We start from the raw sequence: 25,802 nt of genomic DNA, 5'->3' as shown, positions 1-25,802 counted from the left end.
GTCATTTGTGGTTCTTTTTGCTGTTGTTTAGTAATTAATTAATATTTCAAATTTCAAATCGTTTTGTAAAATTGCAGCAATTGTTATTGCTACTGATAAAAGAATAAGGCATACTCAGTAAAAATTGCTGAATTGTTTTGTGCTTTTCAGTTTCATAAAGCTGAAGATACTACTACTCTTTGCACAGTTTGAGACAAGAGTAAAATACCGCATCTCACTGGTCCCTGTCTTAAGAGGAATATTTTATTATATGTATCAGCTTTAATGTGGTTCAGGTGTCTTGCCAGAAGACATTCTCACACTTGGAATATTCATTCTTTAGAATGTATAATGCAAAGTCTATGCAACTGATTCCTCATCAGAAGTGTTTTGACATGCCTGGTTTTAAGACTTTTCCTCTAACTGTCTTATTCTGAGTGACCACCAAATAAAACCACTCAGTTTTCAATGCAATAAAAATTCTGAAATAGACAGAATAGAAATAGTGGCATAAAATTAATAATTTTGAAATTAAAGTATTTTTTCTTTCCCATCGTCTTTGTTGATTTTCCTCATTTATTACTTAAAATTTAATTCATCATTCGTTTAACTTCAGACATCTCCAGAAACATGAATTGTACCATAATACCTAATTGGGGTTTCAACATTGCATTAATGAGAATCACCAATGAATACAGTTAAACAATTTATTATGACTTGGTGAAAGAATAGTAATGGAGATATGTATGCAAAACTCTTTCTGTTAGTCAAAGCCTGCATACAATAAGATGTATATGCTTCACCACAGGTATATGCATTTCCTTTCAATAAACTGATGGACTTCTAATGGTGCATGGATTGTGTGTATGTATGTCTTGAAAGCAGAATTTAGATGAACAGTTTGCAGAACAACTTCCTACAAAACAGTTCATTTTCAATTTTTGATTTCCAGCTGCAGGGTTCGAACTGGTAGTACTAGTCTGAAAGAGCCTTTTGGAAAAAAAAAAAAAAAAAAAAAAGGTGGGTTTAATCACATAGGAGAGACATCTTGGAGCCTCCCACAGTTTCATATAAGGATGTCTAAGTCTAGCCTTAGTCAAGTAACTCACAGCTTGAAAATGAACAGTTTGGCACAAGTGAAGGTTATCTAGCTGAGAACTCTTTTAGAAAATATGCCTCCAAACAACTTAGTCTAACAGATCTTTGTATAACACAGGCAAAAAAAAAAATTATCTTAAGTCTATTTTATGAGCCAAGTAACTTCTTGTGCCAAGACATACTCAGAAGCCATCTATCTATACAATCCAAACCCTATCAGTATGAAAGTTCTATGTAAAGTTACAAACTTGATGTAAATTATCACAGAAGGGGAATTACTACATCTTTATCTCTGTCCACAAATTTAATGACTGTTTTTGCTTACTTAAGCATAACTTCCAGGGAAAGCAAAATCCCTTCCTGGTGTAGATATAAAAGGGAATGGAGAAATTACCACTTGCTGAGCTAACGTGTTTCAGGAATTAATCATTCTCACTGTTGGGAAGACAAAATAAAACTAAAATTTTTATTTCTTTGGTTATTTTCTGCTCGTAGTCACTTGGTCTGCTTTCTGCTAGATGAAACAGATGTTATATACCTAGCAATTTCCCATCAAAATCAGGTATCCTTTATCCTTTTGACTATCTTAACAGAAACAACTCCCATAATCTAACATTTTTCCAGCTTCGTAACACCTGGCTGTTTAGTAGGAAAACTGAACAGAAAAGCTATTTGGTGAATGTCACTTATTTGATATGTGAATTTTCCACCAAAATACACGTTACATATTCATCCTTCAATATGATTTTTTAATTTCTCCTACAAAAATATTTGGTATTGATATTGCACGGAAAGCAGACGGTGGCTATACATGTGAAAAAATGTTTTGGCTTAATTAACATAAATGATTCATTGCATTTTGCACATTTTTATTCTTTTTTTTTAATTCTTTTTTTTTTTTTTTAATAATATACATGAGCTTCCTTAACTTGGTTCCCTCTTTTATTTTTTAACATAAAAATTTCATACTATTGCTTTCACAAGTTTCAAAGGAAACAACACAAAAATAGTGCAGGACAATTTTTAAATTAACAAGCATAGAACTGTGGAAAGAAGCTTCCAATCTGAGCAGCAGGTAATTATGCTCTCTCACAAAGACTATACGCTCATTTTTGATATCATGTGATTTCACATAATAGATTGTCCCAGTGTAAAATACAAGCCATGTCATTTTTATCTCTATTTATGTGGTTGATAAAATGGCAGATATGGGCCTGAGGTTAACCTTGACTGGATATACTAAAGTGAAATTTTCCTTGTTTTCACTGGATTATAGAAGTTTACATTACTTGATGTAAATTACATTGTTTCTCAGCAGTGAAAGACATAGCCTGAATCTTCAGACAGTGTGAAACAATAGCTGTAAGCGAAATGTAAATTGCTCCCGTTCACTTCTGTGGTGTTATAATTCTGACATTAAATCTCAAAAGGTGATATTTTAAATGATTTAACAACATTTAGCAAAACTATGTAGCAATGCATTTCTTTGATCATCCAAAACTGATTTTCTGTTTACCAGCCTAAGATAAAACAACTTGTTGAAGGGCTTACCAGAACAACTGCATTTTAATTCCTAATGCAATAAAATTAAATGCCATCACTGAAGTACTTTAGACTATGAAACCAGGCAGCTCAAGAGCAACCTTATTTCTCCTGAAAACTGAAGTAAAGGCTGTGTCAGAATAGATATGGCCTTGGCTTGGATGTCTAGGTACTACCACAGAATGAATTTAGAAAGCTATCTATCTTGTAATATCCAATTTGTGTTTTATTCGAGCGTGGCTCATAATTCTCAAATGTGACAAAAGAAAAAAAAAAACTAAGCAAAAATTACATCTGCATATATAATTCATAGCTAATGTACACCATACATGTATATATCAGAATATGGTATTTAATATAGTTATAAGTTTATCTTTCTATACTTATTTAAACATTTTGATTTATTGATCTATTTATTTTATTTATTTTTCTGGCTGTTCCTGCTCATAAACACAAACACTCAAATATTTATAGGAAATAGACATAAATCTGGAAAAAAAAAAATTAAACAGAACTTTGTTAATATGAGTGAAAGAAGATATTTCATTTATTCACCTAGACCTACCACCACGTATCTTGTCTCTCTCCATTACTTGTTCATGGTTGTACCACCTGTTATAAATTTGGTCACCCTGGATGCGCCTTTTGAGTTATGAAGCCATACTAGATACTAGGTGTAAAATGGGATTAAGGACTTGCTAACGTGAATCACTGTCTATTTGTATTCCATTGAATTGTTAGAGTACTGAGACACAGAAGAGTGAAATATCTGAATTTTCCCCTAAGAAAGAAATAGATTTTTCAGTGAAATCTAAACAGAAATATTAATATCAGAATATAATATCAATATTGTGATATCTAGGTAGATCTCATAGCTAGAAGGCAGAGAGAGAGCAGAGACTTCTTTCTGCACATACTGTAGAAAGCTATAGCTTCTCTCTCTCTTTTTTTTTTTTTTTTGAAGGCTTATTTACTCATGTTGGCATTCACCAACATTTAATAAACATATCAGTCCTCATCAAGTATTGTAACTGAAAGCAGAGATGGAAAAAATATATTCTTCAGTCTACTACTGACAGAGGTCTACTATTTTAATAAAAGCACAAACCTTTTTCTTTTACTTTCTTTTCTTTTCTGTTTTTTTTTTTTTGTAAAAATAATTACAAAGTTATTCAGGAAAATAAGAATGATGAAAGAGGTGCCTACATAAATTTACATGATTTTATGCAAAGTTCCTTTTCTTAAAGAGAAAAATTTCCATGTAGTGGAAGCAGCATTTGCAGGTTATGGTTTTATTTTGTTTGTTTTGTCTTCATGGCTGTTAGATGATCACTACTCAACATAGGATAAGTATTGTTGTTCTGCCTGCCTAGGAAAAAACATTCAAGAATTCTAACGAGGTACCAAATTCTGTTTCCAAAGATAGAGTCTGTAAATAACATCTACTTCATCTCAATTCTGATTTCAATTCAGGAAATATCTCACAATCATTCCATTGGATCTGACATCAGCAGTATCCACACAGCCATTCTGTGCAAAATCCCTGTTTTTAAAGGTCTTCCCATTACTGTTATTGGTCTCACAGATGATGAAGTATGACACTCCATAAACAATGAGCTGGGCCTTTTGTAGGCTGCTTTGCTTTTTTTGGCTTCAAACTGCCACTGAATGTCAAATCAATTTGGCTCTCATTAGAACAGCTTTATATGTGCAAATGTATTTGTGTCTAGTTGCCACTTTTTCTATTTTTGCCTTGCTTTCCCTTTGCTTTTTTTTCCCTTCTCTGTCTTAGATGATGTCATTTTTCCCTAATCAAAGCCAACACCTGTTTCTCTAAAATAGGAGCCTCTGTGTAGGGCTCTTTATCACAATCTAAGTACACCCTATTTGGACTCATTATGAATCAAGTTCCCCCAGAACAAGGAGGAAGTGCTCTGTTATAGTGACGTTGCGCATCATACAACCTGGATAAAGTCAAGAGCTGATGTAACCTTGACTTTTGACATCCCAAGAGACAGCTGTCTAGACAGTGCAAGGTGTGTAAGCCACTATCTTTGATAAGTGATGAAACAATAAATCTGACCCATTGGCTAAAAAGCAGCTTATCTGTTACACAACGCTGTATTGGGCTTGGTTAGTTTTATTTTTCATTTATTACCCAGTTAAAAGGAACAAAGAATGGCCACATCAAAGATTTCTGTTTTTATAAAGTGCAAACTTGCCCAGATAAGCTAAGTGAAGAGAAGGGAATAAAATAGAGATGACACAAAAGTCCCAGTGATGATCATTTCTACCAAAGTACATTAGAAGGAATCTAGAATGCCTGGAGATTAGGAAAGAGGAATTAGTGGGGAAAAGAAACAGTGATATTCTGAAAGGCTACCGTAAACTCTGTGATGTGTTGTATATGAAAGAAACATAGGCTCATGTCTCTTGCATTTACAACCATTTTGCCATGGAAACCACTTCTGAAGCGTGCTATGCCTGGAATGGTGCAAATTACATTGAACAACGGCGTGCACTTTCTTTTTGTACTCCAGAAATATCTTCTTTTCCAAGTTTCAGAACAAAATCATTCTCCTCTTCTTTCAACATATACAAGCTAAAACTGGTATGTATTTCTATCTACTTTAGGAAGAATACGTAAGCTTTCAACTAACATCCTAACTACGCCCAGGTCAGAGGTGCATTCTATCCTAGGCAACAAAGAACTTGCAATTAGTCAAATGACATCCTGTGCCCTCTTGCTTGTGATTTTCCTTTTGAAAATACATACACTGTAGGAGCTGGGAATCCTACAGATAGGGAGCAGAATTAAGATGAAGTAAAATGATGCTAACTATACTGTAACTTCCTCTGAACATGAAGGTTTGGCTCCTATCAGGAAAGATGCATTCTCTGCATACTGCAGTACATAACTAAAGCCTTTTCTCACTAGTTCCAATAATGGACTAAACATCTTCAAAGGATCTCAGGATCCAAGGAGGATCCTTGCTCAGTTTGTGAGGGGATGAACTCACTACTGTATGATGGGACTCTGAATCAGGAACTCTCCAAAGAAAATGTTTATTTTCAGAACTGAAGAAGAGGTATGCTTGGCTCACATACTCAGTGATTTCAAATCCAGTGCTAGCTCTAACTGAAATATACTGGTAATCTGCCATCTGTGGTTTTCTTGAGCAGAAATTTTGACTGAAGTCCAGGTTTTAGTAGATATGAGGCCACATTACAGGATCCATCCTCCTACTCAACATCATTCCTCATAATGTTTTACTATGTCACTGCCTTTGGATTAAGGACTACAGCAAAGAATGGAAAATGTGTATACTTCGGTTGCCAAGTCATTTCTTGGTATCTCTGCTAAAACAATCTATAGTGAAAATTTCATTGTTGACATCTATTCTAGCCATGTAATTGTCAAAGCATTTTTCATGTGTAATAAAATTGCATAAACAGTCCACCCAAATACAATAAAACATGGAAAAAATAACAAAGTAGTAAATTATATTTTTTAAAAAAATTGAAGACTTCTTGATTGATTTGCAGAAGCACAGCAAAATTCCTTCATATAGTGGCCTCATGAATGAGATGGTAATATGCAGCTAAAGCATAATGATTGGCATATTAAATACAGGATCTTTGTCACCATCTGTTTCCTGATTGTGTCAGCAAGTTGAGTTTTTTTTCAGGGAAGTGTGAGAATACACCATGGCCTCGAAGTATCAAAATGTCAATTATATATCACATTTTTAAAGCTGGAAGCCCAAATCACAAAAAACATTTTGAAATGTCCCTGAATACTGCTTGGAACACTGACAAATGATTACCTATCCTTCACATTTAACCTCGCTGTACATTAGCATGGTTATTATGCTGAAAAATAAAGCAGAGCAGAAACACTATAGAAACAAGGTTTACAAATTAGTTATGAATATTAAAAAAAGAAAACAAAACAGAAGATGGTGCAAAAGGAGACAAGGTAGAGCTAGAAATTCAAAATAAAGTGAATAAGTGCAGAACAGCCCTATAAAATACTTGTTATTTCAAGCTCAGCCACTTTGAAAACAGTTTTTTATTCCTACTATTCTGTATTACAAATAATGCTCACTAGTAAGGGAATATTTCTTTTCCCTTTTACTGATAGATATAAATATGCATACTTGTTAGTGTAAGGAAAGAATAAAAGCTGCAGAAGTTGAAAACCTATGTCAAAGCCAGCTAAAATATGGGAACCTTTCCATGAATACAGAAGGTCCTGGTTTAGACTCTCAGTGATAGTATGTGAGAATCAGTGGGAGATAAGGCTTTCTGTGTCACATGTAGGATGAGATCTGCTAGTACCATTAGGCATGCTTAGTTGCCCAGAAGTGAAAGCACATGAAAAGCTTCTGAATCTGATTCTGACATATAAATACAAGTCCCTTTCAAAGCTGAAAAGGCCAGTAGTGTCTCAAGGTATTATTTCTACTAGGAGAATAAGACAGAGGAAAGAGGTATCATGTAAAATGATTCCTCAGTCTCTGAGGACATTATAAGATCACCAAATAACTTCAATGGCCTTTAGATTTGCTCTTAGACCAATTATTACACCAGTGGAAATGAAATAGCTGTGTCTGTGTAAAATGTAATGAGAAACATAACCATGTCCAACCAATTCAGCACAAGCTAAGTTGAAAAGACTATAAGGAGTCTAGAAAAAAAAAAGTAACCTTCCAAACTTGAATATAATTGGGAAGTGGTCTTTTAATGGAGCATAATGAACTCCTTTTTTCTATCTACTATATCCAGCTATCTACTGTACTAATACTATATAAGATACACAGCCCACTGTGAGATTTGAAGGTCAGTTATAAATTTTTACTGTAACAAGGCAGCACCTTACAACATTCAAATCTGATTCAAAGTAAATTCCAAAATGAAGAGGCTTCAATTAATGTAGCTAAAAATGACTGGAATAATTCCCCACATCTATAAAATGGAAATGCTATTACTTAAAAATTATATATTACATCAAGTCTAATTAATAATAATAATAAGTCTTAGTATAGCTACATATATTAAATATGCATATACATGCATTTTAATTCCAGAAGTTTGGAAAGGTCTGTCTGGGTCTCTTTAGTTAGATCATTCTCCAATTGCATTGTAGGTATGCATCTCTCCACTGCTAGTATAGGCTTTTTTCATACTTCCAAAGTTCATGTAGATGTTCTGTAAATTTTCAGCAGTGATTTGTATATTTCAAATAGAACAATACATGCTGACAGACAACAACCTTTCCATTCATCAGCAAGTGTTCATCATAAGCTGCTGGAAAGCAGGAAATAATAAAAGTCAGAGTTGAAATTATGCAGCTATAGTTTGATTGATAAACTTTGTAGCCTGAACCTACATATATATGTATGAACTAGAATTCTGTGCAGAAAAGAATGAATACATGAGAAAAAAAAACGCTCTTATGAGTGCTTTCACATGTGTCAGTTGCCAAGGAAACCACTATATGTATGTCTTTAGAACAGGTACCACTTTCAGGGCTGACTCTTCACTTGTGCATCTCACACTGAGATGTCAACTGAATGCAAGAAATAAGGGTCAAGCAGTAGAAGCATACAATAAAAAATAGCTAGTATGTTACTAACAGATCGATGTATATATACATGCATAATGCTGGTGTCATAATCTTCTACATAATTGAAGTTTAGATGCATGTTGTAATTAACTTTTTGAAATTTGTCTTTGAACATTCTTTGCCCTCAAGTTCTTATGGCAGGGATCAAAGGAAGTTGTCATTAATATCTATGTATTTTTTCCCCCTTTTTGGAAGTCTATCACATAATTTATTGTTGTATCCTTCATAACTTCCATTCTGAAATCACTCTGTTCATTACAGTATAAGAAATAATTTGATTTTTATTTTTTTTGGTTGTCACTTGTTTTCCTCTTGACTGCTCTATTTAGCAACCCAAATGAAGCAAAAAATCCCCTCTCACATCCTTTTTTAAATTACAGTTTTGCTATTTAGGTCTTGATCCTGAAACAAGTGAGCTCAATAGATGTATTGCAATTGAAATCACTGCATTTTTCTTTTCACTCACATCAGGAATATAGCATAGAAAATTTTATTCTATGAATTCACCTGGCTATTTCTAAATAATGAGCATTTCTGTCATTCCCAGGTTATTAATCTTATAATATCAAACCATACTGTAATTTCTGTGTCTATATTTTTACTTTTCTGTATCTACTCTAGATATAATAACATTCATACATCCATTATAAAGACATTATAATATTCATCAACTTGCTAAAATTAAGAAAATGCTTTTTTCTACATATTTTGTTTGAAAATATATGATCTTTACTAAGTTTTATTCATAATTTGTAACATGCATTCAAGAATTAAATTGTTTGCAAGAGAGATACTTGCACTTGCTGTTCTGAAACAAGAGCTAATGTGAGAGTAACTTTACTCAGAAGAATAGTCCTGAGCTGTCTGTTCTTCATTCATGCTAGTTTTAATATGCTCTGGATTGAGAAATATTCAGTTCTTGTGTCATTTCTGCAAATACTGAGACAAGCTTCACTGCCATTAATTTTTGATGACATTAAGTGTAAAATTCAAAGAAGTATTCATAAAATGTGTTAACAGTATCATTCCATCAAAATAATTATCATCAAAACAATGTCTAATTCTCGTTGATTTACTAAGTGACAAGATAGGAAAATCCAATTACTTTACATGGAATAACAAAATTGTTCAAGCAAATTATTTGGGAACAATTTGTAGCATTACAAAAATAGTAATAAAGTTAAATAATAATCTATAATCTGTCCTAATGCTGAATTTTTCATTTAACTTCTGTGGCTTTGGATCAGATTTATTATGTCCCCTCTTCCTGGAAGAAGAAACAGAATAACTTGTTATTATAAATAATTTCCAGTTAACAAGTAACATAAGAGAAAATGATTAAAGAAGCATAATGATGAAGACAACCTTGCAAACGTAAATGGTAAATAGAGTTTGCAAAATCAAATTAGGAATTCAACTTTGACTTCTACAATTACACAAGTATTTTCCACCATCTACCTCATTATTGTGTAGAAACAGTTATCAACACATTGTGCTTTTCAGAAGAAGCAACTGAATCTACATGGGCAGTGTGTTATTCTGAAAACTGAGATCACATGAGGAACGTTTAATAACTCACTCAGAGGAATCAAAAAGACTGAAGCAAAGCATAACCTGCCAGGAAGTAAAGGATAGATATGAAAAGTACATATCATATACACTGATAAAGTTTCATTTAAAAGAATAATATATATATATATATAAAATAGATAATAAAAGGAAATGTGTTTTTAAGTTATGCTTAAAATTACACTTCCAAGAATGTCAGAAAGATATAATGAAAAGTGTTCTAAAAATTCTGCAACCAAATTTAGGACTAGGACTAGGGTTACAGTAGGGAGAGGCAGAAAGCCAGGACTCTCAGGGAGTGCAGGGCTCCTAAGAGGCTGCTGAAATATAACATGAGCTTCTATGAGAAATACTGCGCACCCAGGTTTTCCCTGTGTATTTGATACCCTCTGTGGCAAAAGCTTCAGGCTACAGCTAGAACAAAATAGTCAGGACCCAGTGCTCCCTCCTACTGATAGGAGAGACTTGTTTTAAGAAGCTTCAGCTGGCCTTGGAGTTCTCCAAGGAAGATGTGGAAGTTGCAGTAGGGCTTCCTACCTCCTCTGCTTGGATAAATTCCCCAGAGGGTCTCATTTTTTTGCTTAGGTCTGGACTGTGTTGCAGCTAGTCCGCAGTAACACCTGTGCCTGGCCTTGTGTCCTGTTGATCTGGACTCTGACCCTGACTTATGAGCTGACTGTCTTATTTAGGTACTACAGGATTGAAACTTTCTGTGAGCGGAGCTACTGCCTCTGCCTGCCTTGCCACGATGCTTGGCTCCCACATTCCCCCTTGCACACTAAGCAGCAACTGCTGATGTTACCTGGCCAGCAGGTCAAGGGAAGTGATCTTCCTCCTCCTCTACTCTGTCCTGGTGAGGCCACATTTAGACTACTGTGTGCAGTTCTGGGTTCCCCAGTTCAAAAAAGACAGGGAACTACCAGGAGTCAGTAGGGACAAAAATGATAAAGGGACTGGAACACCTCCCATATGAAGAAAGGCTGAGTCACCTGGGTCTGCTCAGCTTGGGGAAGAAAAGACAGAGAGTGGGTTTAATAAGTGCTTATAAATATCTAAAAGGAGGTGGGAGGTAAATCACAGAATCATAGAATTACTCAGGTTGGAAAGGACCTCAAGGATCATCAAGTCCAACCACAGCCTAACCATAGTACCCTAACTCTAACAACCCTCTGCTAGATCATGGATGTGTCCAGGCAATTCTTGATGGCATACAGCAATAGGACAAGGAGTAATGGCCTAAAACTTGAATATAGGAAGCGCCATACTAGCTTGCAGAAAAACTTTATGCTAAGGGTGATGGAGGACTGAAACAGGTTGCCCAGACAGGTTGTGGAGTCTACTTCTATGGAGATATTCAAGACCTATCTTGATGCCTACCTATTGTATGCAACCTATTGTAGGGTACCTGCTTTACCAGGGGGCTTGGACTTGATGATCTCTTGAGGTCCCTTCCAACCCCTGCAGTTCTGTGATACGAGACCCACAGCAAGAGTATGGCAGCAAAGAGACTGGGCACTCCTAGTGAAAACTCTCCCACTTGCATCCTTCTCACTAGGGGCTTCAACATGGAATCATAGAATGGCCTGGGTTGAAAAGGACCATAATGATCATCGAGTTTCAACCCCCCTGCTATGTGCAGGGTCACCAACCACTAGACCAGGCTGCCCAGAGCCACATCCAACCTGGCCTTGAATGCATCCAGGGATGGGGCATTCACAACCATCAACCCACACACAGGATTAAACATGGAGAATAGGGTTAGGAAATAAAAGACTTGAGACCCACAGGAAGAGTGAGGCTGCAAAGAATTTCCTGAACCATACCAGCAGTTTGGGCTACTGTGGTCACTTTCTCCACTTAGTATTTTCCGCTGTGGCTTCAGCGTATCCCTCTACAGAAATTTCTCTCCCAGGCTTAGGGCTAGGACTAGATTTATGAGCAGAAGAATCAGATAAATCATTTTTAGACACAAGTTCTAAAGCTTAGCAGTACACTTAGTGGTTGCTTCCCATGTTTTGGAAAATTGTCCAAGTAGATCCAAGTAAACTTTTCAATTCAAATTAAAGCATGTTCATTTGGAAATCCTCAGTGAAGTGAGGGCTTCCAATCTGAATTATTGTTTAAATATTGTGTGAATTAGAAAAATGCTTTTGAGACTTTTTTTTTAGTATGTAGTCATAAAGCATAAAACTTGATATTTATAAGAAAAATGATTTAGCAGAAACTCAATTAATAAAGAGTAACTATAGTCCTGATTTCCATTCTTGTATTATGTGAAGACTACCATTCATGGCTTGAAAAAGTATTGATATCATCTTATATAATATTATAGTATAATTTTGACAAACCCACTCAAAAATCATTTCAAAGCTGACTGCACACCTTTCCTGCTGTACTATTTCTTTCTTCTCTTTCCTTTGATTGTTTGTTTTCATGCGATTTCTCCATTTCATAGTTAGAAATTTTAGAATTGCAGTAGCATTAGGTTGAAATGGAATTCAGGTATTAAACAAGAATGCTTGCAGAGTATTTCAACAACTCATACTGGACATCATTGTTTATTTTAAATTTGTTCTTAATTATTGTGAGATCCCAGGCTCTGCAAAAACAATGAGTGCCATCTGTAAATGCTAATATTAATCAATAAGGCAGGGAAGGTTAAATGATTAATGTTAGAGCAGAACTACCATGCAATAACTGACACATTATAGCCTCAATAAAGAAAGGAAAAAAAAAAATCAAGATACAAAATAAGGCAAAATAAGACAACTATCCTACTTCTCAGGAAGTTTAGAACGTTCCATTCATCCAGGTCATCCTTTTTTAGCCTATTAGAAAGTAGGTTAACTCTGTATTGAAATAGACATCTTGCACAATAAAGGACTGATGGAATTTTCCTATTATTTCCAGGACTTTGAGTTGTTGCCAGATTTGCCTGAAGAATAATAAGTACAGCTGCCAAAATTGAACCACAATATTACTGTCAGAAGAGTGTTGTAGGTGTTAGATCTTTATTGTTTTTCATAGTTAAAGTACTGTTTACTAAATTAATGTATTTTTCTTTGTAGTATACTAGTAGAATGGAACTTCAGAATTATCTCTTTATTAATACAAACAAAAAGTCAGTTGGAGCATTATGGAAGTATCAGTTTTAGGAAGTAAGGCTGTACTGACTCACTGGAAGCAAGACCAGCATTTTTCTATTAGAGATTTGATTAATTCTCTAAATTTGTAAGTACACCGTTTTGAAAAGATAATTGCACTATTGCTTCCTTGATATATCTTTTAAAAATTAATTTTGAAGAAAAAAGATTTTCAGAGCATTTTCTTCATACATGTTGTTTCAGTTAAAAAAGAAGGGAAAAATTACACTCTCCCTGTGCCTGAGCATGAGACAGAGAAGAACATCTGCTACATGTCTGGTATATAACTCTGCTGATGGGAGTATTTTATATCAACATTCAGCCTTCTTACCAAACTTGATCCTTCTAAGCCAGAGTTAGAAAGACTACTAGAGATTCCTACAGAGGAGGAGGATATTTACGTTACCTCTATTTTGCTTCCTTCCTACAAGTCTGTCCACTTCCTGAGGAAATTCTCAGGGAGTCAGAGAAGTGTCTTTTTGATAATCCAGAGGAACTGGGGTTACAAGATCATGCAGTCCACCAGAATGATGAATTGATCATAAGAAATTAAATAGTTCAACCTTTTACTATTTCATTTAAACTCATGTAACGCTCACTGCCTGTTCTCAGGTTTAACTATGTGGTATGCATCACAACATTGAGAATCAGAGGCATTACCCTAAAAAACTACCTAGATCAATACTCAGTTCTGAGAGAAGATTGAAAATATTCCTACCATTCATGACAGACATTTGAGGAATTTTTTGGTAAAAGGCTTAATAATTCTTGACAGTTTGCTTCCAGATATCTTGCCTGAGAAGTTAACATTATAGTAAGATCTTTGTTCTTTGCTTTTTAATGTTTAATTTGGCAGAAGTATCTTAGAAATTGATCTAAGAAAACACTATTTTTCAATATAGTGACCAGCTTTAGCTATGCATTTTTCCCCAGTGATGAACAAGACCCTGCATGACATTCATAAAATTTGGCAAGGTCATCTGGAACATTGCTTGTCTTGTGCATCACTGTCATGTCACAGCTGAAATGACCACCCACTGCCTCACTGTACTCACATCTGGTCTTTGGTCTCAAACATTCAGCAAGCATCAGTGAATGTCAGGGCATGCAATTTTATCCTCATTGAAGAATTCAGTTACACACCTTTAATTCACACACACTTCCATGTCAGACATCATGTTATCAGACCACATATCAACGGCCATTTTGTCACACAGCAACAAAATGTAATATACTACTTCCAGGAAGATTCCATCAGTACTGCCAGTCCACCAACATTTGCCTCTGATGTCATGGGTCAACATAACAAAAATAGGAGGCACTACTTCCAGAGCAGCTTTCAAATTCATACTTTTTGTTTTTTACGGCTATTTCAATCCATTTTCTAGGCAAAAAGTTAAATCTTTTAATTTGGTAACTTTTCCAAGTCATGCTTTTTTATTAGCTATTTTTAAGGTGTTTTTTTTTATTATTTACACTTTAGAGCTCATTCTTTTCAATTGCATTGATAATACATTTGGAGCTGTGCAGGAGTCAGCTCTTGAAACAATAATGCTGAAGACACAGAGAGAGTCAGATAACTGTTTTCATTAACCTAAGTCTAACAGATCTATTCTGTGATAGAATTTGAAGCCATGTCCGTGCAAGCACTCCCACTCTCCAACCTATCATTCTCCCATCTATCTGCATAGCTCCAGAGCTTTGAGGACTAGTTTGATTTATAATGCTTTACGCAGGTAAAGTGATCTCTCACTTGAAGAGTTTAAGTAGCAGACTGCTGTCCTGCTTCTAGCAACTTTTTTTTTTTTTGGCTACATTTCACTACTGTTTTCCAGCATTCTGTTGCTAAATCACATGGAAGGATAACTGGATATGTGAAATGACGATTCATCGTTAGGATCTTTATTGTAGCATTAAATAAAAAGCAAATCTCACTGACTGGCTATTCTCTTTGACATGTGGTCTCTGAATGCTTCAGTTTTCTGTTCAAAGAAGAGACTATCTTTGTTCATAATATGAAGATGACACCTTTACATCATTTAGTTTAGCTTAATATATTTCAAGCTGTTATATGTCCACAATCCAAGATTAAAACATTATATTTTGCTTGCCAAGAAAAGAAATAAAAGAATGAAGAGGAAGTACTCTAAGAATTAAAAATATTGGACCTATACAGTTTTCTGGAATAAAACAAGGCAAAAAAAAATATCTGGAAGAATGTTTACAAAGTTGCTTTCTTACAGCAAAAGTACCAGTATCTGCACTGTTGACACTGCGTTTGCACTCATTTTAACTAACCTCTTTTCTTTCTGACCTATTTGGGGTGTTTTCCAGGAATTAACTGATGATACCCAAAGATGATACTACTTCTGTTCTATACTGTACACAACTTTCAAACAAACACTTGGAAGTGCTAGCACTGGTTACAGAATAAGGCCGAAGGGAAAGAGGAAGTTGTATATCCCGACAGTTCTGCAGTCCACCAAGTCTGTTATTTCTGTTCTGTCTTTATAATGGCTATAAAATATGAGCTGGGAGTATGATGTCAATGCATCCACTTTCAATAATTGATATGATGAATAATTTCAACCTTCTGACACCTTCTGTATCTCCCCACATCTCAAGAAACTTCATTCATCAGCCACATTTGAAATGTTTAAGTAATCTCAGTGATGTATGAAGCACTGAAACTCCCTTGTTAGAAATCTATGCTACTAACATTCTATCAAATTAAAAAGCCACTGAGCTCTTGTGCATAAAATTATCATAAATTATCTCTGAAGGTTCATTGCTGTTTGGAATGTTTAATTGCTCACTCAGCTGAACTTCAGCAGCTCTGGATTATTAATCAATTTGTGAGAAGGTTTCTCATAATGTCTTCATGCTGCAGAGAAACTGTGCGAAAGAGTTTTACACAGCAAGCCAAAAGCAGTCATCCATATCTTTAACAACATTTCTGTATTTAAGGAATATGTTGATTGTTCACTTATCGTAAGCTTGCAAAATTGTAATCAACTCAGACTAATTTATTTGAATGAGAAAATAGATTCTACAAAACAATATTTATAAGTACGAATGCAAGCAGATAAGACAGACATTTGAAGAATTTAATCCAGGTCTTGCTGTGACATCAGTGAAGGTCTCTTTAAAAAAAAGCCTATCCCTAAATCATGCATTTCTTCAGTCAGTTTTCTTACTAAGAAATGCATCTTTTCATGAGGGAATTTGATTTTTATGACATATCAAACCAAAGGTTTTAATCTTAACTGAAATATGTTTCATTATAAGTTTTGAAAATGTATCTTTTTATTTTTAAAAAATTGCATTGTATGAATTCATCCTCTTACAGTTTCCTTTCCCTTTTTTCTTAACACATGAAATTAAATGAGTACAATAACTTATGAGAGGACAGGTGATAGTTTTTCTATTTTTAATTTCTTCTCTACACCAGATTTTTTTTCCAGCACCACAAATATAGAGGACTCTAGCTTTAGATATTTTGTAGTAATAGATATAAGGGGTCTTTAAGTCACTTTTCTTAAGCTGAAACTTCACAGAATAGGAGTAGAAACATTTGAAGTTTTTTCTTCTATTCATGAGGAATCATTATACTGTTTCCTATGCATGTAGAAAGGTAGAAGATGAGTGCTATTGCATAGCTATTTGAAATTCATCATCTATCTGAAATTAGATATATTGCAAAATATAGCACCATAGTGACATGGTATTTCCATCAAAAACTGGAAGTGAACCATAGTGTCAGTATCTTTTGGTCAAGTTCCTTTCATAGAATATATAAGAAATATGGTCAAAACTAACATTCTTTCTTTTCTGCAAGTACTCTCACTATGAACCTTTAAATCTTTTCTTACAGCATATTAACTCCATTAGCCAATGATAGAACTGGAAAAAACACACCAGTAATAAATAAAATGCATCTCTATTCTTTCTGACATCTGAGGATATCAAAGCACATTGCAACAAATGCACAACTCCTCAGTGAAATTTCACTGTTACTCATCTCTACTATACAGAACTTCTAGCACCAAAATATTTAGATTGTCATTACCTCTGGTGTTGAATCAAATCCAAAGTGATGTGATGAAGATCGTGTATGAAATCTGTTGAAAAAACAACCAGATCTTCAGATTCCCAATAACATTGGAATGCATTAATACTTCCTTTCATCACTCTTCTGAACAGTGATTCCTTATAGGCTTACTAAACTGTGACCAGTTAGATTACAAACTTCTCAGTAATTTAGTCTTTTGTCCTTTGCACTATACAAATTTGTCACATCATGTTAACAGTAAGAAAATATAGCACTGAGATGTATGGATATGAAAATAAAGTGCACTTCATATGGGACTAATCAACAATTCTACAAATTTTCACTTCTGTAAAATAAGAATAAATATAAAGTGTATATGTTCCTTTTACTTCCATCTTTTTATCTGTTCACTTATTACTTCCTATCAGACTGGATGTGAAAATAGTATTATTTATGGTCCCAAACCTACAAATTCTTGGCTCTAGTTATCTCATGAGCTTTGTGAAAATAAACTCATCAATAAGAATCAAGATTGTTTTCAATGTTTCAATAAATAAACTTGAGTAACAGACACAAGTTACATATTTTACAAAGAAGGTTATGCATCTCCAGTCACATACAGTGAAAATGAAAGTAGTGCTGTAATTGGCTCATCAATAAATCAATGGAAGTGTGATAAGTAATGTAGTTTGGGTGTCAAGGAGCCAGAAATATACATGTGTATTAAAATAAAGAGCAAGACAACAAATAATAAGTCAGAGTCTTCAGCTTTACTTATTTTCATAGTCTCTCTGTTAGTTTCTTTTCCTTTCATAGCTACATCTCTTTTCCCATTCAAGCTTGAAAACAAGAATGACTTCTATCATCATTTAGCCATTTAGATTGACTCCCTAGTGGTTAGGTTTCTTCATCATCCACATCAGCTTTGAGCCTGAAGCAGAAATTCTAGTGATGCAGGTGTCGGTCTTTCCCAAAATACATGTATGCTACAAGTAAAGATTGTTGGTGCAGATTATGCCTTTGCATGCATCAGAGCATCTAAAAATCACATAGTAATGCATGCTTGCATATCAGAAGGCGTGTTAGTCTTTTGAAGTACATCACTGCCAGTACATGAATCATGAATTTAATAGCTTATAACACTCCACTATGTTAGTCCATCTATGACAAGTAGATTACTGTATGCACGATAGGACCTTATGAAATGTTTACTTGAATAAACTTACTGTACTTAAACAAAATCAATTGTAAATTATATTCAGTGATAATTTTACATATTAACATTGTTATTGGTCATAAATACGTACATATTTCATATCTAAAGGGAATAATTTCTTTGACCTATGAATTGAAAACCTGAAAATCATATTTTAAACAAAGATAGTGAGTTACTTGAGTCAACTGGTAGTATTAGAATCTTGTACTATGAATAAAAAAGATTCTTAATGATAATAGAACTGGGTAATAGAATTGTACTGTTACTTGCATTCCATAAGTGAAATTTCAGCTGTTTGAATCTCATGATAATGAAATACCTGTTGCAGAATTGTGAAAAGATGAAAGAAGTGCCAACTATCTGTATTCATTTTACAGAACATGTCATTTTCTTTTTTTTTTTTTCATTCATTTATTTGAGGGAGATGTTATGCTATCAACTATGTTTATCAAGTCAAAGTCCTTGTAACAGTAAAACAGTAGAGATTAGATTTCATCCATGGTGTTACCATAAAAACAAGAGCTGACCTACTTCTTGCTGATCTTACCTACTGATTATTATATCTTCTAATATTTGAAATAGCCTTGGTTAGCAGCATTAAAATTTATGTTTTCTTCTGTCTAACAGCATCTCTTTTATTATTTGTTGATGCTGCCAAAAACTAAATGACCGTATGTTTTTTGTAAACTAACAGTAACTCATTGCTACTTCAAAAATTAGTTGTAATAGTCATCAGGATTATTATAAGGAAAATACATTAAAGTGAAAAGCAACACTCAAAAATATGAGTCTAGCCTACAATGGAGAAAATTGTAGAATTTGATTTTAGTTTACATCAGTAGTTATCATAATACTAAATGAATAATTTAAGTTAAATAATATTTATTTCCCTTTCTCTGTAGCATTCTGGAGTAAACAATTTTTAACTGACTTTTGAATATTAACACTTCAAAATCAATTAAAATTATTTCTTGCACATAAATATTAAGGGAAATTTTTTAATAGACTGAAGAAAGGCAATGATAACCATGCATAGGGAAAAGCAACAATAGATATGCAGCTCTAAATCACTCAAAAAAAGAGTGAAAGTCACAATCCAGTCATAAATAATCAAAAATTTAATTACCCGTCCCAAGGATCAATACTTACCACATGCTCCAGAAGAAGGGATCTCCAGGTAGAGAACCTTCCTGCGTGGCAGACAGCCCTTAAATGAGGCTTAGGGTTCCATCCTTTCCAGTGGCACAGATGAATTACATTCACCTGTGCTCCCAGGGCTGGCTGTGTCCCTTTACCAGGTGCTCAATCACTGGTTCAGGCTGTGACTTAAAAATTCCCATATACCATGCAGCATTCACCTTATGCTGTGGTATTTTTATTTGCGTTGTCAGCATTTCATAATTTATTTGTCTGTCATAATTTCTAAAGAGATCCTAACCACAGTGTGAAGGAGATTTCTATGTGCTGCCTTTGAGGTTAGTCAGAGTCAGCATGACAGTACATCTTGAATCATTCTAACCCTGGGTGTGCTTTAACCTGCAGGCATCAGCCAACAAAATATGTTACTTGTTTGCATTATCTCAGAAAGCTTTGATAATCAGGTATCATGAAACTTTCATTAAAAAAATAGCAAACAATTTTAGAACTTTGAGTATTTGATGGGTTGAAGCCATCTGAATCAAATAGATAATTGAATATTCAGTAATTTCTGTCCATGTGTATACCAGTGAATGACTTTAACTGAGAAAGAATAAATTGTGATCACATAAAAAAATTATTAAGAAGAATTCAGTTCTTATCTCATTCCTTCTTTTTCAAAACATTCTGCGTCTATGCACACTCAGAAGACTCAGAAACAATCTATGCATTTCAGAATCTTGAATTTGCATAGTCCCAGTGAAAATTCCAGGCTGCCTTGGAAACTCTCAGACTCACCTTACACTGGCACAGTGCTGCGGCTGCAAGGGTAGCAGCTGCCTCATTGACAACTAAACAAAATCTTGCACTGTAGTTCAGGTTTCAGCATTAGTTGTTTTAAATTTATAAGTTTAGTTGAGTTAGAAAGAATATACTGTGTTTCCTATGAGACTGAAAGGTGAGAGACTTGATGTATTAGTAAAGGAAACATTTATTGTGTACATAGGACTCTCAAAAGAACAAATCACGTTGATATTTTTTCAATCAAGACCTGCAGAAGAAACATATTTTCTAAAGCAAATTTCTAATACTGCTTCATCATTGATTTTGTCAATTTTTTTTTTCAAAAACCACTAACACATTAAGCTAAACATTCACTTTTGCTTTGTAATATTAAAGGTAGTAGCAAAGAAGCGAATTGTAGATATTGCTTAAACACTGTATTGTAAGAATAAATTAATGTGTTGAATACAAGAGACCAGATTTATTAAGATAGATCTCTTCAGATGATGTCCAGAAAAGGACACAAACAACGCATTATTTCTGGGTTTTTTTTTTTTTTTTTTTTTTGGACACTTAACTGAGAAATGTTACTCAACTGAAATCTTTAGTGATGTTACTTTAGGCATTTACCACTTTGCCATTTTTCTCTTTGATTCCTGTGTAATGCACAGCAGATTAAAATGGTCATTCCTTCACCAGAGTCCCTTAGGAAAGGATGCAAGTGAAAGAAATCTTTACGTATAGAAAACTGCTACTATGTAATAAATCTCATGCCTAAACATGTGGTTCTTCTGAAGAATTCTCCTAGTGATTTAAAAACCTCTTTCAGAAAAATAGTGCAAAAGATAAGCAGACATATATAGTTACATTTCTGATTGCATGCTCTGTCTAAAAACATTTCAAGCATTCATTTTCACTTACATGTTTAAGACCAAAGGCTTTATCTTTGTGGGTTTCTATAATGTCACTGCAAGCTACTCATGCTTATCTTGATGGCTAGAATAGTACTTAATCTTTAGTAGTTAGCATAAAGTTGGAGACATTTTCATTAAAAACAAACAAACAAACAACAACAAAAAAACATTAGATAGATATATTCAGGGGATGAGAATCCTTCCAGAGCTTGTGTCTCTTTTGAATAAGATGTCCTAATAGCTAGGAGTGATGTGACAGATATAAACACAATCTTCTCACATCAGTTGGGTTCCATTGCATTCATACTATAAAATTTGCAGGAATAGCACATATGGATAATTAATTGTTACACCTGAACACAATGTTTTGTGACTCCTACCACTTCTTTTCTACTTATCTTATGATAGCTCATACAAAGATGATCCATACAAGCAAAAGTGAACCTAACTCGTCTCTTTCGCCACCCCAAATGATCTCTTCCCGCTCCCAGAATGTACAAGTAAGCAACACTGGTCTTCGAGCAAAACTGATGAAACCAATCATTTGAAAGTCATGCCTGAAAGCTGATAGCAGTTGAGGATGTACAGTTGATAATGCTGGTTTAACAGAAAGGCAGTCAGGCTATAAGTATAATTGATTCCAGCTCCCACAGCTGTAAAGAAATAATATAGTGCCAGTACTATGTTCTGTGCAGCTACCAGTAGTAGGCCTTCAGGCCGGTAGTGTTCCTCATGAACTTTGTAGCTCAGCTGTTCTGGCAGTTCAGTACATTCTATCACTGTGTTACAGTCTGCTAATAATGAATGTAGGGAATTTCTTGTCATATCTGAAAGTCTCTAGAAGCTACCAAAACTCTACAATGAGTAGGGTTTTGATTTTATAAAATATTGTTTTCTGAAAACTGTTCTGTTATTCTTAAATATTTTTGAGAGAAGAAAATTGGCCAGAAGCACTAGTTAGAAAACTTATTCTTGACATCATACCACATAATCAGACATTAGTGTGGAAAGAATCCAATCTTTCTTCTGCAGCTTATGTTGTCTCAATACTTCCTTATAGTTCCGTCAATAACAAACTTGATCACAGACACGAATAATATAGAATAAAGATCTAGAAAGGCAAAACATTCATCACAGGTGGACGATTACTATTTTACTAAAATATATGAGTTTCTTTCTACATTTATAAACCTTAACATTCTTGTAGCTGGTTGGTTGTGTTTACATACACAAGAAAGGCACCCAAATGAATATGACTGTCAAACAAGGAAGAGGAAATATCTGAGTTATTCTGTTTAAGGTTCTTCTGCTATTAACTAAGGAAATAATTTCTGTTGCAACTTATTTCCAGCTGTTACTCGGTCTTGTTATATCATACAGAAGATTATTTAACAGAACATTTAGGAAAACTAAAGTTCTTAGAAGGCGCTGCATAAATACAGTAATAGTTTTGGTGATCTGCAGTAGAAAAAAAGAGGGAAAATATTGGATCTTGAAAGTCCTTGAAAACAAGAATACTTTTAGTCTAGTAAGATACGACTGCCATCTGAAGTACAAAAAATAGTGAAGTAGAGTAATTGAAACATTTAACATCGGTGTTTTCTACTGACATGAGACAACAATGCATATGAAAGCTGAAAAAATATTAAGATGAAATAGATTCTGATTTAAGGATTACATTTGCAATTAAGAAATTACATTTGCAAAATGTACAGACAATATGTAAGGAAAGGCAGAACTATGATCACGACTGTGGCTTTACCGAACAGAAAAAGTTCTAAATTAGGGAATATGCCAGTGGGAAGTATATTAAAAGCAATTACAATAATAGTATCAGAAAGACGAAGTAGAATTGTAACTAGTCAATCTTCAGTTCTAGGAAAACCTTGAGACAAAAAAAATGGCAAGGGGAATTTAAATTTGTTTTATTTCAAAGCAATAGTTCCTTTTAGTAATATTTTCACTTATAAATGTATTCACTGTGTATAAAACAATGTTTTACAATTTTGTTTTCAAAGCTCGTAATAACATTGTCTAAAATTACAACATAATGGAATAACAGGAAATAATTCTTCTCTCATTTATTTTCTTCCATTAAATGCAGGTTATGTAGCATTAAGATGTAGTGATTTAGTAGATGCAGGTTTTTTTGTTTGTTTGGTTGGTTGGTTCTTTTTGTCTAAATTAAGCACATGGGCTCATTCTTTGATTTTCTTTATTTTTCCTTGAATACAAATGAAATCTGCTGCAAACACTATCAGGTTTTCTTCTGAGCAACACAAAATCCCAAAGTATGTTGCCTTTTGACAATTGTAAGCATATTCTGAAACTTGACAGAAAAGATAATTACATCTCTGTTCTATGCACTGCAAAATACATGTTAATTCTGTTCTTTTACTGTCACAAAGTGCATAGAGGTATCATGAAAACAACAGATTTCTGAATGTTATTTGTGTTGCGCTCTGTTTGAGTAACAGCTATGTACTTACTATCTATATTATTTTACTGTTGCCATCATCTGACTGATTCCTCTAGGCACAACCCCAACATAAATATTAACTGTTATTACTGTACATAAGTGATAAAGTGATAGTGATGAACACTAATAGAGGTATATATGCACTGCACTCTACTTGGAAGTCTCCAGAGTTTATTGTTGAAAAGCAATCACTGTTGTTTAATGTTGAAAAGCAATGAAAGTCAACAGCTGTTTAAATGAGTAAACAATTTAAAGAGGAATTTAAGATTATTTTATGCAATTGGAAGAGTAGGTGGTCAATCAATAGCATTATTCTTATGTTCTGCAAAAATAATACTAACAACTAAGTTTTATTGCTGTTGTAGATTTCTCTCTGTAGACATAAAGAGAAAAATTTCCTTGTCAATAATTAACTATCTTTATATATTTTGGATCAATGGACAGGACAATATATTAAAATAGTTATGTGTCTCTGTTCATAAATTAAACTTTATATATACCAAGTCTCACAAAAAAAAGAAAAAGAAATCATTACTTAATAATTTGACCTTTATACATGCTCTTTTATGAAGGTGATTTTTTAATTTGTTGCTATTACTTTTTGGAAAAAAAAACAAAAACAACAGACTTGTATAATTATCTATCTGAATTTTCTCTAAAATTTTCTCCATGTTGTGGCTTATACAAGCAGGAGAAAAATAGGAACCTTTTATTTACATATAAGTGCAAAAACAATATTTTTATTTTCCTTTTTTAAAAAATAGTTAATTTTGGTAATTTTAATTCCAGCAAGGCCAATTGTGCTTAGTATTTTGGCAGTGGTGTAAAGTTACCAGCTCCACTGGAAGACGTTTCATCTTTTAGAACACTGAGAGAAAGATCAGAACATAGGAAATGCATGTGGTAAAAAATAATGTAGGAGCAGTGTTGGTTTTTGGAGCTTATTTTCAAAGATTTCAAAGTAACATTTTACAGGATGAGTAAACGAGTTAAAAGAATTGATCAGTTTTTAAGTCCGACTCCATGGACTTCACAGGCTTTTGTTCACGGATTTTAAGAAACAGCATTAAAAAAAATGCCCATCTTTCAATGAGATTCATATAGGCAGTAATGCATAAACAACTCAGAATAAATCTATCCCTGATGATGAAAACTATTCTGTTGGGTTCAAGAGGATCAGGATTTCATCCCTAATACTAGCAATATCATGATTAACAGATCTCTCAATTGTGCCTGGGTAGATGTGCCCTTAATTTTTTGACAGCCATAATTCTTGCTAGACCATTTCTCGGAATGACACAGCAACACAATTGTTTTGACAAAACACAAAAACTTGTGAGATACTTGCAGCACAAGGGAAGAACTTTCATATGTCCCCTGTGTGGTCAGTATAGCTTGTGAACTAGAATTGATCTCAGCCTACTGAAGAAAACAATATTTATACATGGTGCTCATTCTGAAATTCTTTGTAAATTTATAAGCATAATAGAAATAAGGACTTAACACTTCAGAAACAATTTATTTTCATTCTTATTTTAGAGCTTTCAAACTTCAGAGTGACTATGTTGCTTAAAGAATAAGAAGCCTGGATGAGATAATTGGATGCTAAAAAGTATTATTAGCCTCCATCCTGTACCAGAATATAACATATGGGCTTATTCCCAGGGACTTCTACCTGTTCCCTCTGCTTCTAGAGAAGTAAAACATGGGCAAATAGATTTATTTTATGTTCAGGAAAATTTGGACTTGGAAAGCATCTCCAGCCAAAATCTAATGCGCAAATTCAAAGGTCCAAATGCATCTACCTAGGATTATTAGTATTATTTTACCTGCAATATTAGTGTATGTGGAGTAGAATGTGACACCATAGCTGTTGTACTAAGGAGCACGGGTTAACCTGATGAAAGGTTAGTGCTGTAACCTGGGAGTTTATTTTGAATTATTCAGCCATAACTGAAAAAGCAATTTGCCTTCATTATGTTCTTGGTAGAAAGGCATATACAGAAATACACCGGACACAGTAATTGTTAAAACAACACAGAATTGGAGCTTGTTCATTCCAGGAAGCAATTTTCAGTATTTTATCTTCCATATAAAAGAAGTACTTTATGCTGCAGAAGAATTTAAGATCTCATACAGAAATTGTGTTAAACCCTTAATAATTGCATTTAACACTGCTTTTTCTTTCTTACTTTTTTCTTTTCCTTTTTGAGAATAGTGACCATACAGCTACATAATCTTATTGCCCATACAAATGTCCCC

The 25,802-nt window shown here is 34.0% G+C and overlaps 1 protein-coding gene across 7 annotated transcripts in view; it reads right to left on the bottom strand.

The window, feature by feature from the left end:
• DPH6 (diphthamine biosynthesis 6) overlaps window positions 1–25,802 on the bottom strand; it is a 293,683-nt gene that overhangs the window by 214,003 nt on the left and 53,878 nt on the right. For all 7 annotated transcript variants that reach the window (XM_046941744.1, XM_046941743.1, XM_046941742.1 and 4 more), the window contains one exon: window positions 17,030–17,081. In XM_046941744.1, the coding sequence (XP_046797700.1) occupies window positions 17,030–17,081 (52 nt within the window). The remainder of the gene's footprint in view (window positions 1–17,029; window positions 17,082–25,802) is intronic.

Source organism: Gallus gallus, chromosome 5 (genome assembly GCF_016699485.2).
Source record: "Gallus gallus isolate bGalGal1 chromosome 5, bGalGal1.mat.broiler.GRCg7b, whole genome shotgun sequence".
NCBI classification, from domain to species: domain Eukaryota; kingdom Metazoa; phylum Chordata; class Aves; order Galliformes; family Phasianidae; genus Gallus; species Gallus gallus.
This window is presented reverse-complemented; position numbering and strand designations above follow the sequence as displayed.